Here is a 17299-nt window from a genome sequence, read left to right as displayed (position 1 = left end):
TGCCTATGCGCGATCTGCATGTTATCATGCACATTGCGCATAGGCGGATCTAGGATTATTTCCTAGGGTGGGCCTGGCCCCCCACATCAGGTATATTATTAGTATCACAATATAACTCCACATTGGTCCAGCCAGCCCAGAAACCTAGGGTGGGCACGGCCCACCCGCTATATTTATTTATTACATTATATACGCCTATGATATCGCGACTAACACATGATCAGTTTTATCGAATGTCAAGTTGTTAGCGCTATAGGCACGTGGGTCATCGGATGGTGGGTGGCTAGCACATAGAGGGAGATAATAAAGAATAAAATCATTTAGTTAACCATTTCATTTTAATAATTAGAAACTGAAATGAAGATATTACAAAAATTAGAAACCTGCACTAATTACCTATTATAATACAAAAGAAATATTACCTACATACAATAATTTTCAACAGTATGGTTGCTTAGACTTGATTAATAAATTCCTACATACATTTTTAGCTCATAGAACTTTTTCAAGTAATTAATTAATCTTTTTAATTATAACTGTTATTGTGTACATGATTTTGTTTAGATTTCAATTGTTCTACTTGAAGAGTAAGCAATCTATTTCCTTCAACCAAGGAATTTTGATTTTGTTCTAGATTGTGAACTTTTTGATTCAAGTCATTCAACTGCTTTTCTAAGTATAATTTCTGCTTAGTCAACGCCATCATGATATGTAGGAAATAGTTTTTGTTATCCTCTGCAACGTCTGATATAAATTCTTTTAATTCATCTGCTACCTTTGAGTCTATAATATTATTTGTTGTTGTGGCTACATCATTAGATGGTTTTATACTTGATAAATTACCATTCATACCTATATTATTATCTGGACTATTCTGGGTGAACAGTGGTGAAGGAATAACAAAATTCTCGCTCTTGTTGATTGGTGTAGATATCTTGCTTATGTTTCTCTCTACATCTAATCTTTGTTCAGGTCTATCAATTTTTCTTTCAAACTCAAAATCCAAGTCAATGTCGAAATTATTAGATTTATTGAGTCCAACAAGAAATGAACTTTGGTTGGCTCTGTTATCTTTAACTGAATTAGAGATATTTAAAAGATTACTAGGAGGTGTATCATTCATGAAAAATATGTCTGATGATCTCCCAGTAACTGTTTTTTTAACTTTGTGATGAGGAATGGTATCAACTTCTTCTTTAAGACTTATGTCAGTTGCTACAGTTTTCTTTCTTGTAGGCTGAAATGCTACTTTGGAAACACTTTGTTCATGTCCTTTCAGTATGTTCAAAGGTCCACTCAAATCTCTAAGATCATACACAAGAACGTCACCATTTTTACTTCCAAGTGCAACTTGGTTATCTTTATTCATAGCAATAGATGTCAGAGTATGTGATGTTTTCACAGTAGTGACAATATTCCGTAGTTTTATATCGTAAACTTGTATAATCTTGTCATAGCCACTGGACATCATTACATCTTTGTTTATGAGAGAGAAGACAAAGTCACTGACTGGAGATGCATGAATGTTTTTAAAGAATGCTTTATCATTGTTGGTGTTTACGTCTCGAAGTACAATGTGACCTTCCTCAGTAGCCAGGCCAAGTAGTGATTGTGACTCATGGTGAAATTTCATTCCAGATATACTTTTTGAACATGTTAGTTTGACTTTTTGGACTGGGATGTTTGAAGCAAGTCCATAAATGACTGTTTCTCCATTTGTCATTGTTGCCGCCAGACTTGTGTTTTTTGCATTATAACTCAGGATGTTCACACAAGATGGGTGTGACAGTGTGGGAAAAGTTTTTGTTATGGTTTTAAATTTTGTGTCCCATATTTTTACATTGCCACTTTTTGTACCAACGGCCACATATTGGTGGCCGTCTCTATGGAAGCTTGCTGACCAGGTGTCTTTAATTGGGATATGTTGTAAGCTTCTCACATCATTATCTGTTGGACATAGTATTTCAACTAGTCCTACAGAATTTACCTGTTAAATCAAAGATACAATATTAATTTATACAAGTTAACATTTACAATGTAATGTTTGTCTGTTTGGCAGATTTAACAGATTATCTTGTAATATTCAAATTTATATATTTAGCCTGGGCAATAAAATAGGGCAGTACATAGTTTCAAGAGACATTGAAGTTTGGGTTCCAAGGTGCTGGAATGGTGACCATACACTAGAATGCAGTGTTGGTGGACTAGGTGGCCATAGGACATTTTTAGAACTCTGTCAACTCAATATTGTGTAAATACAATTTAGGGACCCATATTTACTATTACACTCCATAGAGTATAATAGTAAATATGAGTCCCCTGTATATCATAATATTATAGGGCATTTCCCATAGCTCTAGGTTTATATTCTTTAACAATTGATTAATTTCAAAACAGTCTTACAAAAATCGCTTTGAATGTTGATATAATATTTAATAAATAATTAACTGATTGACATGGGTCACGCCTCCAGGCTCTGCCAGGCAATATAATTATTTATTACAAAAATATGTACTTATATGTCTACCTGTAAAATGTATTTACTGTCGTCGCTCCAAGAAACATCTCTTATTATACCATCATAACAACCATTACTCAATTTTAAATCCCAACTACTTGTGTCGTGGAGTAATAATTTTGAACTAACGGATGCTAAGTACATTTTAAATTTTTCAGTATTACCTAATTACTAAGTTAACTAAACGTAAACATTAAAATTTAATTATTACGAACAGTGATACATTAAATTTGTTAATACCGAATATATTGTACGACAGATAGATGATAAGTTTTAATACTAATCACTATTTTTGTTTGTAATTTTTATTCGTAAACCATTTCATTTTTATTCAAAAAGTCACACACCACAGATCACTATAGACTAGAAACACACAAACAACAAACTCGTTCAAACACGGATGAAATGAAACACAAATAACAGATTATATGCACGACCTTTACAAGTTCACAGATTACAACTTAAGTAGTATTTATTAACTGTGCTTTAGTTGTCGTCTGTGGTGATTACAACCTTCTTTCAAAATATATTTTTTTTGTTGAATTGGCTTTACGTCTCTGAGTTCTAGCTTTCCTGTATTTTTATTTTAAAAAATAAAGTAAAAATTATACAGATTGCCTTTCTTTATTTATGTGTGTATATGTATCTAAGTAATCATATTCTAAAAAAATAATATTAATAAATTATTCAGATTTTAAATTTATCGAGTGAAATAGCATTGTAAAAGTCAAATGTCAATTCATCTAGTCAATAGTAAATGTCATTGTCATTGTCATATTAATTGTTTATGTGACGTGTACTTACTACTTGCGGTAATTGAAATTTGTAGTTATTTGTTATTTCTTAATTATTAATCTATAGAAAGTACTCTCTAAATATATAGGTGATTATGAATTAAAGAAACGTTTGATTTTTCATCCATTCTTGACATTAAATTACATGTTCATAGGGTAATAATACGCTCAAATAGTAGCTGCCGGATCTAACGTTTTAACCATTTCAGGTTGTTACAGGAATTAAACTATAAAAAATGATTACGGACGTCCAGCTGGCTGTGTTCTCGAACATTCTAGGCGTATCAATTTTCTTACTGGTGATCCTTTATCACTATATCAGCGCAAACAGTTCAAAATAAAAATGGTAAGTCCAAGTATAGATTTAGAGAAGAAAATGTTTAGAACTTAGACCCACCACACTGTTCTAATGTGTGTTGGCGGACTTAGGGTGATAAATTAATATTTCTTTATTAATTACTATCAGTTTTTGACTGCCTCGTTGGTCTAGTGGTTAGCCCTTCTGGTCTTGGACCATAAGGTCCGAGATTTGAATCCTGGTTCTATTTCTTTCGGTTCTAATCTATCTGTACATATTGTCAAAATAATCTTAATAAACCTTTAAGAACAAGGTATGAGAATACATAAAAAAATTAAATTGGTTAGGTCATTTTCAAGTTAGTGCATGACCAAGGGAATTAGGAATTGATTTTTGTTTTGTACAAGTTTGAAAGTGTTGTCATTACTATTACGACTTTTGACGGCCTCTGTAGTTCAGGCATATGTGCAGAATTACAAGATGGAGGTCCATGGTTTCAATCACTGCTGGGCTGATTGAGGTTTTCCTATTTCTCTGACTGGAAGCTTCGGCCAAGGCTAGTTACCACCCTAGCCGCTCTTCCTTCTTAATACATCATTCAAAATTATTTTATTTATTTCAAGTAGGTTTAGTTTAAAAGCACTTTCATCACTTACCATCAGGTGAGATTTTGTAGTCAAGGGCTAACTTATAAGTTATAAAGAATAAAAATAAAAAAATCAATTGCTTGGGTACTTTTAATCCTCAATAAAAAAATAAAAACAGTCGAATTTTCTAGATGACTCTTGAGATTTGAGCTTAACATCACATTCAGTGATATAGTTTTATTGAAATAGATTACATTTTTGTTACAGGTACAATCTAAGAAGAACCTGTTATTTTGGATTACCACAAAACATACCTATATAAAAATAAGATGTTAAATAAAATAAGATACAGCTATTTTGTAGTTTTCTTAATGTCCATATTTAGGATAACCTTTACACTTTAAGTAACAATAGACCAGTTGACGCTTTTGTTAAATGGTCTTAAATTGTTCATTATGGTAAGGAATAAACGGCACACTAATAATTAACTACCTAATAATTTTGTCAAACACTCCCTTTGACTAAGATTTAGTGTAAACGTGACATCATGAACAATTTAAAATATAGACCATCATGGCTGACAGTGTTCAAAACAAAGTGTTAACTTATTCTATTGTTTCAATCAACATTTCAAGTCTCAAACAATTTTTTTTAGAGGTATTTTATAATTTTTCATCCACACATAAAATGAAAAAGTTTTGCTCAATAATCTTCTTGAGACTCAGAAAAATACCATGGAAGTATTACTCTGTGGTCATACTTACCTCTATTGTTTATGGCCAGTGTCCCTGAACAGCAGCAGTGGATGAGCTGCCCCGCGGGAAATTAGAGCTGTGATCTAGACAACTTTCTGAACTTTCAACTTTTATACTGCTCACAAAATGGCGGCCCTAAGAGCACTTAATGCAAGTCGGTGGTTATAAATATTACTTCTAAGAAGAAATAAAAAAGGAGATGCAGCTTTTATTATTTTTTTTCATTTAAGTAATTAAATAAATATAGAATTCCTAAAAACATTTTTGGATTTTTTCGAGTTACAAAACCTGAAAGTTGTGTAACCGCGTTGCGTTGCGTCTGCAATAGTGTTTTTCAGTTATTATGGGTAGGTACGTTGAAAATTTGCCGCGATTCACAATGATAGTACGTATTATGAACGTCATAAGGCAACTGTCACCGTACCCATGCTAGCTGAAAAATACTTTAGTCGTCGTTATCAACCCATATTCGCTCACTGCTGAGCTCGAGTCTCCCCTCAGAATGAAAGGGGTTAGGCCAATAGGGCCCAATGCGGATTGGCAGACTTCACACACGCAGCGAACTAAGAAAATTCTCTGGTATGCCGGTTTCTTCACGACGTTTTTCTTCACTGTTTGAGACACGTGAAATTTAATTTCTTACAATGCACACAAATTTAAAGTTGGAGGTGCATGCCCTGGACCGGATTCGAACCCACACCCACCGGCATCGGCGGCAAATGTCATATCCACTGGGCTATCACGGCTCCTTTTTTTTTGCAAAAAAATAAGGTAAAACAATAAAAACGAAATAAATCATTTTTAACAACATACTTACTATAATGAAATATAAAAAAGTATGCCTAGTTTCAGAATGAGCTAAAACGGCTGCTTTTTTTTTCAAAAATGAAGTTAACATAAAAAAAAATATTTGGAAAGCTATTTTTAACAACATATTTTAATGAAATGAAAAAAGTATGCGTAGTTTCAGAGTGAGCATTGGCCCATAGATTCGTCGTGATTGTCGCAAATGTTCAGTTGCGTCAGATAGAAGTTGCCGGCAATGGGCGAGCCGAGACCGTGCTCCGCTGCGAATCTTGTGATCGAGAAGTTGTCGTAGTTTCCATTTAGCCTGCAATCACGGATAAGGAATAATAAGATTCCAATTCGAAAATTTTAGATTTTCACTCACGGGAAATATCAAAAACCGATTGACTTGACGGGAGGTAGCTTATAGTGTTAGTTATTCGCTAAGAACGGATTTTGTTACAGTAAGCAGGTTACACTAAGGGAGGATGAATTCATAGGTGTCCGCTATGTATCTAATAAGAAAATAAAAATCTCATGTCACTATGTTCGTTTCCATACTCCTCCGAAACGGCTTCACCGATTCTTATTTTTATGCATATTATATTTTATGTATATTATAGTACGTCTGAGAGTATATTGTCTATTTTTCAAATGCCAAAGTGATAAGAGTTGTCCACCCTAACATATTTTTCTATACTCCCATACATACGATTCGTAATAATACTTAAAAGGCAATTTGAACTTTAAAACCATACTATAAAGTTTAAGTGTTAGGGGAAAAGTTCCGGGAAGGCAAAACAATTGATTGACGTTAGTGTAGGGGTAGGGTAGTGGTATGGTAAAGGTAGGGTAGGGATTGGGTAGGAGTAGGGGTAGGGCAGGGGTAAGGTAGGGGTAGAGTAGGGGTAGAGTAGGGGCAGGGTAGGGGCAGGGTAGGTGTAGGGTGGTAGTAGGATAGGGGTAGGGAATGAGTCAAAGCGAAGCTTGACTGGGTCCGCTAGTAACTATTATAATGAGGTAATTTTAATTAAATTTCGATCTGTTTGTGAAAACAAGTCGATTTTAGCCTGCCATGGGGGCACAGAGGTACAGACAACCACAAGTTTGTGAAAAATATATTTGCTAAAATAGAATCGCAGGCGTCTGCTTGTTTGAGATTTTTTTTTTACATTGTATAGGCGAGCGCTTGCAGCCTATTGTGGAACGCGCTTGTCTAGAAGATGCCTATTACTCTTGACTTGAATATACCCATGTTGTAGGGAAAATGGAAGGTGGAAGGGGATTCCATAACCTCGCAGCGCGGATCAGGTACGAAGAACCGAAACGCTTCGTACGCGTACAGGAGACATCAACAATGTATGGTTGCAGACTTCTGCGATGCCTGGCAGTTCTATGCTAAAAAGGTGAAGAGGGAACTAGATCAAAAAGTTTCGAGCGCATTCTCCGAAATAAATCCTGTAGAACACAAACAGACAGGCAATTTTTCAGCGATGCTCCAAGATTGATTGGCATTGTTCAAGATGAGATTCTGATTTCATAAATAGCGGTTGACCAATGCCTTGCATAGTATGATGGGTCAGTAGGGTGGACCCATTGTATAAAACATCTTACTTCTGTACACTGTCCATATTGATCCAGCACGGTTGCTGGTAGACGAGTAGGACGATGCGGTGGTACCCGGAGCCGACTGGCGGCACGGTGGGGTAGTAAGCCGTGGCGTAATTGCTCTGAGCGAGCTTGTTGCCGGGGACGTTGATCAGTAAGGCGTGGATCATCTGCGTGTCCACGGGTGCTATGGCGCTTGGTGGATCAGCGTCTAAGGGAATTAAAAAAGTAGATAACACATTTCTGGCGTAATCTAGGTATACTAAAGCTACTGTTACACATGCTCCTTTCAAGCACAAAAGTATGCCACTATTGAGCAGTTGCTACTTATTAGCATGTGTATCGCAACATTGCTAATAATGAGCATGCGTATTTCAAACTTGTTCAAGAATCAACAGTGGTGCGATTTATGAGCATGCTTAACTTGCTGCGCGGGTGGAAGGGGGCGTGCTTTTTACGCGTCTGATCAGGTTTGCTTATTGAGTATGCCAGTCGTTCAGTATTGCTATTCTGTATTTTCTTCACCTTCATCTCTCCCTGTCTAACACGATACTATAGGCAGAGAGCGATAGATACAAATTAGCATGTGTAATTGGAGCATGCTTATTCAGGAGCATATTTAAAAATAGCATGCTTATTGCTAGCAAATGTAAACTGATAATAAGCATGCTCGTATGGAGCATATTTAATTGCACTTTACTATACTTTTTAGCATGCTATTTTAGAGCATGTGTAACAGTAGATACCATTATATTATAAAGCTGAAGAGTTTGTTTGTTTGCTTGAACGCACTTATCTCAGAAACTACTGTCCGATTTCATTCCGTCAGTGATAGATAGCCCATTTATCGAGGAAGGCTATAATAACACGCTAAGAAGCGGAGCATCAAGAATGTTTCAATATCGGGGGATTTTATTCCTATTATAGAGCTTACGCTGCGTGCGCTGCATAAGCGGTTAAAGTTTGCAAACGTCATGTATGACAGAATGGTCTCCCTTTAAAAGTTCTCAAAAATCCGCGACAGTTCCAGCGGGATTTGTGAAAAACTGAAATCCACGTGGACGATGTCGCGGGCGTCTGCTAGTAGGTATTTGAATAGGTATATTTGTTGATAATGATGACCTACGATAAATATGTTAAAGAATTCAAAACAAATCAAACTCACCAAGAATGACGATAGTGTGCAAGACTTCGGGCTTCGCTTCGTAGTACACAACCGGTGGGTTTACCGTCCCGTACGCGGGTATTTTGTTGCCCAAATGTATTTTATTCGCGTAAAATCTTGCCTGAAAATGAACCAAACGCTGAAATTTGTTAAATTTTCATCGTCATTATTAGCCGATGATTATTATTAACAATCTTGGTTGCTAACCAAGATAATCCTCATCCTTATAAGAAGGCTCAGAGTCACTCAGTTAGCGATAGGACGTATAATGCTCGGATCGGAGTGTATCTGCGTGATTAATGATGAAATGAAATGAGGATGAGGAGATCCGCAGAAGTCAAAGTCACCGACTTAGCTATGTCGGCCTTATTGGTATAAGCATTGACATCCTAAGCTCGCCAACTAGCATTGGAGGTGCATGAAGGTATTTGCTCGATACCCCCACACCTACTAGAAGGGGGGCCGTATTATTATACGATTTACAAATATGCCGCCTGAAGGCCACCAACAGAAGCCAATGGAAGGCGTGGACCCGCAGGAGGCTGGGATTTTACCAGGACCACGATCTTCAGTAATGAAGGAACGACTATAGAGAGAGAGAGGTTATTACATTTTTGCCGCCCCTATTGTCCGCCGAAATTCGATACAATTCGCAAACATTTTTATTACATTTTATATGTCGGTAACATTGCGACTTTCAATATTTTTAGTAAGTACGTACAGTAGGACTAAAATATTGAAATTTTCATTGAAGTTTTCATGAGCAGTTTCTTTATTTCTGTAACAAAAACAATTTAGGCCAAAAGCCGCCCTCTGAAATCTGCCACCCTAAGCACTATCATGCCCTGCAGCCTATTTAGCCTATTGGTAAATCCGCCACTGGTAATGGGCCGTTCAAAAAGGCATTAGAGAAATGTTATTAACTTACAGAAAGTAGTCGAGGTGGTACTTCTGGTATCACAAACGGTGTGATGAGGAAGCTGGTGAACGCCTCCTCGATATCGCTATACTTCGTGGACGTCGACCAATGCGCTGCCAGCAGGAGTATTGTGTATCGCAGAAAATACATTCTCAATATTAATGAATCTGGCGACATAAAACACCCATTAGGAAGGTACCTTTAAGGCACACTTCAATTTAAATAGTATAGAGAGCAAAACTTTGTAGATCATGAAAGGAATACGGTATAATTCGAAGCACCTAGAAGAGATTAGCACAGTTTGTCATTGTATATTGTATTGTCATATTATAAACGCGAAAGTTTGTATGGATGTATGTTTGTTTGGATGATTATTACCTACTCTTTAACGCCGCTACTGCTGAAGCGATTTGGCTGCAATTTGGAATGGAAATGCTTTTTACTCTGGCTACTTTCTGTGCCGAAAAATCCATGGTTTCTGAGATTTGCGAAAACTGATGATTTTGATGATATGAATATTTGTTACTCTTTCACGCCTCGATTAATGAACCGAATTAGCTGAAATTTGGTATTTAGATATATTATTGCCTGGATTATCACATAGGCTACTTTTTACTACGGAAAAATCCATGATTCCACGCGGACGAAGTCGCGGGCGTCTTCTAGTTAGTATCATAATAGAATTTCATATCTGCAGCCCAGAATCCTAGGTCACAGGCACAGGTCCATTGTAGGGTGGGCACGGACCAATTTATTGTTGTTCTATGTATTTTATGGTTTTAGTAACGTGTACAAACATAGATACCAACTCATATGACGATATTTTAAATTACTCTTCAATTTTATTTATACGTATTAATGATTAACCATTAAATTAAATAATGATTAATTGTTTCATTGATTTTAAAAATATTTGCACGCCTTATTTGTGGCAATACATGTTTGTACCATTCATTATGAATTGTCTAGAATATACCTGTTATTACCCATGTATAGCAAATAAATTAATTATTAAGGTATTTCCTTACCAAAACTTTTCAATTACTTACTATTCAATAATTTTGAAACGTAGAAGCCCAGACGTAGATCTTATACAAATGAACGTTCATTTGACTATTATTCTTAATTAAGAACTTGTATCGGTTTTATATTTAGCAATTGACACTTATTAATGGTAAATATGTCAAGTTAATTCGGGCAATTATTACTTATCTTCATTATTTTATCTTAGTTAAAATTACTTACAAATTCTTTAATATAAATATAATTCTTCTGCATGTTTGTATACTGACTAGGTAAACGGCTGGACAGATTTGGATGGCAGTTTCGCGTATTTGAGTTGGTTCCTGGTTGCTCCAAAAATAACTACAAATGGATAATGTCGTAAGTTAAACCTGCATTCTGTAAACTTAAAGTTACAGCGCCGGACATCGTTCGTTTCCATGGCAGCTACGTTGTTAGTGGCATCCCATAAACTTAGAGTTAAAATTTGAATAAGACGTGTTATAGGCGAAAATATCATCGACGAGTGCAAAATAGCGGAATCGCACCTCAGTAAATCCTTGTACTAAGGTGCGATTCCGCTATGTTACACTACTCGATCAAGCCAACTACATTACAGCCGTTCTTGATGTGAACTGTTTACCAACAAACAAATTAAAAATGAGGGTTTAAATCACTAGTCATTTCACACCTAATAATAATTATAATTAACTTGTTCTTAAATTAATGAAAATAAATTTTATTAATAAGCTTAGAACAATTAGATATGTTTAATATATTTTATATAACATTTTATAAACTAACAATACATAAGTTAAAATAAATAAGTTATGAATTGACATGCGTTTTCTGCCTTAATTTTTAATTTATTTGTTGGTAAACAGTACTCAAGAAAGGCTGTAGTGTAGGCATATCAGTTTATTACATCACGCGGGTTTCTGATAGGTAATATTAATAAAATTAATAATAAATATTTTATAACCGTTTTTTTTTTTAATTTTCTATGATGTCTCCAATCGTTCTAAAGCCTTCGCTAAAGATTAAAGTTTGATATTTTAACCACGTTTTTCGATGGGTTGCCACAAAGTTACGTGACTGAGGAATACGGGCATAATTATTCGTGTTATACCAAATAAATAATAGGTACACAAGTGAAATAAGAATTTTACTGTAGTAATTGCAGTGTACATGTATACCTAATACATGGGGTACCCATGACATACATTAAATATATCGACTTTAATGTATTTATCATTGCTCTACATAACGAAAATAATTATTAATAATAATTGTCGAGAGCACTATAAAAATATACGTAAATTAATTACAGTACGTACTCGCATTTCTTCACGATATTCACAGCGGTGAGCATCTTTGAATTATATTCTGCTAGCGGACGCCCGCGAATTCGTCCGCGTGGATTTCAGCTTTTCACAAATCCAGCGGGAACTATGGATGTTATTATACATATAAACCTTCCTCTTCAATCACTCTATCTATTAAAAAAAACCGTAGCGTAGTTTTAAAGATTTAAGCATACATAGGTACAGAGGGAGTGCCTTTGTTTTATACTATATTGCGTCTGCAACTGTCAATGAATTAAAAATTTGCACTAACTCCCGGTACCACTACTTTAGTACGGCACTAGGTTTTTCGACATTTATTTTAAATTATTTATAACACTGTAACAAAGCCGTAATTAGTTGTAATTCATCATTTGTACCTGAAATATTCCATTCACTCGCGTACTCACCTGTACCGCTCAGAAGTGACGGCATAGTGCTCAGTTATTTTCTGATATAGTAATAGCCTTCTAAACGTTACTCACGTTGGTTCATTTCACAGGTAATTTATTTTCAAGGGCTTGTAGTCTATATGTAGTGATATCCCTAATGCGTGTTTGTGAAGGCACCCTTCCTTCAGAAGGTCATGGGTAGGGGCGTAGCTACATAATATCAGTTGTATTAGTGATACGGAGCCCCTGGGATACAGAGCCCCCAAACGTGTGTAACTTATAATAGTACATTATGATATAAGTGCAGTAAGTTGAAAATTACAACCGAGACGATATTGCAAGCTCGAGCCTTGGCGAGAGCTTTAGTAATGAAGCAGAGGCTGTAATTATCAAAGCGCACGTATGTCATACGACGTTTTATAACACATTTGCGAGGAAACACACTTTGAACACACTTTCTGAAAAATAAAATTGCATCTTTGTCTGTTTTCCTTAGGATGACATTTTGATAAACTGGCCATTTTTATTTTAAACGAATGCACCAAAAACAGTCAGTATTACTAATAAAGTAAATTATTATTTTCGTGTTTCTGATACAGGCATTTATTGTCAAAACTATTAAAATTAAAGAATTAAATGTTTTTTTTATTATATTTTATCTCACAAAGTTAATTTTATTCATAGAATGTTGAGCACTTTGAAACAGGACCCCTCCAGGCTCCAAGACACGCAACGTCACTGGTCATGGGTTATGAAATATTGCTTCTCATTTTTTAATGAGCAACTGAAGGCTTAACTTGTTTTCCGAAACAGTAAAAAAGTTCTGCTACTGAGATTTTCTACGAACCAAACAATTTAGTTAGTCCTTCCGAACGTGGTCTATACTAATAGTCAAAAGTCTCAGAAGTACTAAGCAAAGCCTTGAAATAAACAAATTTGATAAAAAAAATTACTAAATCAATTCTTGCTGTTCCAGTATACATCTCAGGGTCACTGATATCAAGTCACCATGAGATTACATCTTCTTCGCATAGTGCTTGTTTGTCTTGCGTCTACAGCACGGGGAGGTGCTGACTCGAAAACCATCGCTTCGGCTTTTAGATCATTTGACTTATATCCTGAAGTTATTCCTACGATACCTGAAAACTATTTAAATGTGAGTACAAATGCTCAATTTACGAGTAGATATAGGTACTAATATTTAGCTACGTGATAGCCCAGTGGATATGACCGCAACCACCGATTCCGGAGGGTGTGGGTTCGAATCCGGTCTGGGGCATGCACCTCCAACTTTTCAGTTGTGTGCATTTAAATAAATTAATTGCTACGTGTCTCAAACGGTGAAGGAAAACATCGTGAGGAAACCTGCATACTAGATTATTTTCTTAATTCTCTAAGAGTGTGAAGTCTGCCAATCCGTCTTGGGCCAGCGTGGTGGACTATTGCCCTAACCCCTCTCATTCTGAGAGGAGACTCGACCTCAGCAGTGAGCCGAATATGGGTAGATAACGATAGGTACTAATATTATTGAGAGGTAAGTTCCTAAAGTTTATGAGGTTGTAAGGGGTAATCTCTGAATTTACTGAACCGATTATTATAAAAAAAATACCAATAGAAAGCTACGTTTTTTGTTAGTATATATATCATAGTCATTATTTTATAGGTACTAATTTTACCACGATCTACCATTTTTTATAGTACGAGCGTTATCAAGTCGTAAGAAATGTCGATAGATCATAGATGCACAGACGCCTTTATTGATAACGCGCGTACTCCTACGTTATTCTCCACATACGCATAGCCCGCCAAAATCCTATATGTTGCTCAATAACCTCCTTTATCTATCAGTGAAAGTCCAGTTTAAATCGGCTCAGACTTTCTATAGATTAACCCAAACAGACTGACGATCAGACAAGAATTTTAAAAAGTTTTGATTGTGTTTTAAAATCGGGTAAATAATTATAAGCTCTTGAAAAAAAGATTTTGCAATCACAAACACAGTTAAAATTTATCTATAGGTCATCATCATCATATATAATGCATGTATCTGCAAATAAATAAATTGATTGATTGATTGATTGATCATCATCATATCAGCCGATGGACGTCCACTGCAGGACATAGGCCTTTTTTAGGGACTTCCAAACATCACGATACTGAGCCGCCTGCATCCAACGAATCTCTGCGACTCGTTTGATGTCGTCAGTCCACCTGGTGGGGGGTCGACCAACACTGCGCTTACTAGTGCGGGGTCGCCATTCCAGCACTTTGGGACTCCAACGTCAATCGGCTCTTCGAACTATGTGCCCCGCCCATTGCCACTTCAGCTTCGCAACTCGTTGAGCTACATCGGTGACTTTGGTTCTTCTGTGGATCTTCTCATTTCTCATTCGATCAAGCAAAGATACTCCTAACATAGCTCGTTCCATCGCCCGCTGTGTGACTTTGAGCCTTCTTATGAGGCCCATAGTTCGTCCGAAATTCCTTAGTGAGAAGGGCCTTAGGACTTTATTGCTTTGCTTTGTCGCAATATATATATTTATATATATATTTTTTAATTTCTAGGGGTAGCCGCTCCCCTGACACCCTTCCTAAGACTATTCTTCTTTTTTGCAGGTGCGCTATCCTTCTGCTGAGGCATGTTTAGGAGATGTCATCTCACCGACACAAGTGTCGATGCCGCCTCGACTGACATACGATATGATGAGATCTGGCACCAACTACACTCTGATAATGATAGGTATGCTATTGAACAGATTGTTATGTTGCAAAAACTGACAAATCTATTATATTTAGAAGTCTCTAGACATCATCATTATCTGTAGCTCATTTGATTATCAGGGGTTAATTATAATAATGACTTATATCGATGACTCGAGGATAAGCACCACTAACATTCCAACGCAATTCAACACATTAGTTAATATTGAAAATTTTCAGTTTGGCCCAATCAGCATTCAGGAACATTAAATTATATAATCCAAAGCTACCACTGGACTAACAAGACAGTATATAATACATAATATAATGGTAATTGTAATTTAATGTATTGCACATACACTAGTAGACCCGAACCAAATATCTCGTAGAGATAAACACACTATTTTTTTTATTTTATTATTCTTTACAAGTTAGCCCTTGACTACAATCTCACCTGATAGTAAGTGATGATGCAATCTAAGATGGAAGCGGGCTGACTTGTTAGGAGGAGGATGAAAATCCACACCCCTTTCGGTTTCTACACGGCATCGTACCGGAACGCTAAATCGCTTGGCGGTACGTCTTTATCGGTAGGGTGGTAACTAGCCACGGCCGAAGCCTCCCACCAGCCAGACCTGGACAAATTAAGAAAATCTCAATCTGCCCAGCCGGGGATCGAACCCAGGACCTCCGTTTTGTAAATCCACCGCGCATACCACTGCGCCACGGAGGCCGTCAGAACTATTGCCCAATAGCAGCGGTATAGAAAATATATCTCTATCTTTTTTGTTGACGCATATTAGGTCTACGCGTATGGTGTGAAATAGGGTTGAATTTTAATTGTACCTAACATTAAACCTATATTTTGAGGGAATTTATCATTCATTCATTCATTCAACCTTTCGTTCATTCTAGATCCTGATCTACCGTCAGCGCACGCGCCGCTCCTACGACACTATCTGCTCTGGCTGCGTGTAAACGTGCCCGTGAAGTCCACGGGCTTCCAGGACGGTGTCACCATAGCGGACTATATCGCACCCACACCGCACCCTGGCTCAGGCTACCATCGCTACATCATACTGTGCTACGAACAGACCAGAACGCTGGACCTGGAGGCATTGAAACGGTTGCGGTTAGTATAGTTCCGGATATCGTACACACACCGCACCCTGGATCGGGTTGCCATCGCCACATCATACTGTGCTACGAACACACCAGAACGCTGGACGTAGAGGTATTGAATCAATTGCGGTTAGTATAGTTCGTACACACACCACACCCTGGCTCGGGTTGCCATCGCTACATCTTACTGTGCTACGAACAGACAAGAACACTGAACCTGGAGGCATTGAAACGGTTGCGGTTAGTATAGTTCCGGATATCGTACACACACCGCACCCTGGATCGGGTTGCCATCGCTACATCATACTGTGCTACGAACACACCAGAACGCTGGACGTAGAGGTATTGAATCAATTGCGGTTAGTATAGTTCGTACACACACCACACCCTGGCTCGGGTTGCCATCGCTACATCTTACTGTGCTACGAACAGACCAGAACGCTGGACCTGGAGGCATTGAAACGGTTGCGGTTAGTATAGTTCGGGATATCGTACACACACCGCACCCTGGCTCGGATTGCCATTGAATCAGAGTCCAAGTTTCATAAATCCTCTTATATAAGGAGGGATGCCAGGCCCTTTAGGCTGTTAAACATGCCCTATAGCCCTATCGACTGATATTGAGGATGATGGTGATATATATTTTTCAGGTTGGGTGTCCTGCGGTACAGGTACGACGTGGTCGCTTTTGCCAGACGGTTCGGGCTGGGTGAGCCAGTCGCTGGCAACTTCTTCAGAGCTAGAGTGCCAGCGATACATGACGAATACTATTGTAAAAAGTCCGGGTATTCAAAGACATGTAGTTGACTTGTTTAGTATTAAATTACTAATACTAATAATATATTGGTAGATTTTTGTGTATTTTATTTTAGCTTGAATTTTATCAGTGTTTGAAAATAATTTTATTGGTCTTACTAAAATGATCATGATCAATAGATAATAATATAATTAGTGATTAATCGTGCACATAATTTAGCGTCGTGGTTGAATGACCTTGCTATAGCAATCATAGCAATTATTATAATGTTGTCTTATAAAAAGAGTTGTCTATCTTTTAAAAATTCGGAAAATCACGTAATATAATTTGAAAAAACATGGTTTATATGTTTTATTTGATTGCATCTGATCTCAATAATATAATGTACTAGCAGACGCTCGCGACTTCGTCCGCGTGAAACTCGATGTAAACTTTCAATTACCCCTACCCTACCGTACCCTACCATTATCCACTAATATAAATTAAGAGTATGCTATGCTATGTATAGTGGAGCATTTTTCTAGAAGTAACAGGATATCTGCGAGAATGACTC

General features: G+C 36.9%; 3 protein-coding genes across 4 annotated transcripts; 1 reads left to right on the top strand and 2 right to left on the bottom strand.

The window, feature by feature from the left end:
* Nucleotides 1-319: 319 nt before the first annotated feature.
* LOC112047067 (uncharacterized) lies at nt 320-2894 on the bottom strand. The gene is made up of 2 exons (XM_024083983.2): nt 2528-2894; nt 320-1987 (listed from the first exon to the last, which is right to left on the bottom strand). The coding sequence occupies exons 1-2, from the start codon at nt 2660-2662 to the stop codon at nt 527-529; spliced, it is 1596 nt and encodes a 531-aa protein (XP_023939751.1). The 5' UTR covers nt 2663-2894; the 3' UTR covers nt 320-526.
* A 278-nt stretch (nt 2895-3172) lies between these two features.
* LOC112047066 (dolichyl-diphosphooligosaccharide--protein glycosyltransferase subunit 4) lies at nt 3173-4552 on the top strand. Of its 2 annotated transcripts, none has more exons than XM_024083978.2 (3): nt 3173-3330; nt 3522-3658; nt 4465-4552. In XM_024083978.2, the coding sequence occupies exon 2, from the start codon at nt 3549-3551 to the stop codon at nt 3651-3653; it is 105 nt and encodes a 34-aa protein (XP_023939746.1). In that variant the 5' UTR covers nt 3173-3330; nt 3522-3548; the 3' UTR covers nt 3654-3658; nt 4465-4552. The 2 variants fall into 2 exon arrangements, with proteins under 2 accessions (XP_023939746.1, XP_023939747.1); XM_024083979.2 differs by having other exon boundaries at nt 3246-3401.
* A 1366-nt stretch (nt 4553-5918) lies between these two features.
* Nucleotides 5919-9580, bottom strand: LOC112047035 (protein D2-like). Its single transcript, XM_052887928.1, has 4 exons — nt 9440-9580; nt 8512-8632; nt 7353-7557; nt 5919-6063 (listed from the first exon to the last, which is right to left on the bottom strand). The coding sequence occupies exons 1-4, from the start codon at nt 9578-9580 to the stop codon at nt 5919-5921; spliced, it is 612 nt and encodes a 203-aa protein (XP_052743888.1).
* Nucleotides 9581-17299: the final 7719 nt, after the last annotated feature.

This window comes from Bicyclus anynana, chromosome 20, assembly GCF_947172395.1.
Source record: "Bicyclus anynana chromosome 20, ilBicAnyn1.1, whole genome shotgun sequence".
NCBI lineage: Eukaryota > Metazoa > Arthropoda > Insecta > Lepidoptera > Nymphalidae > Bicyclus > Bicyclus anynana.
The sequence above is the reverse complement of the archived record's forward strand: the minus strand, read 5'-3'. Positions and strand labels throughout refer to the sequence as shown.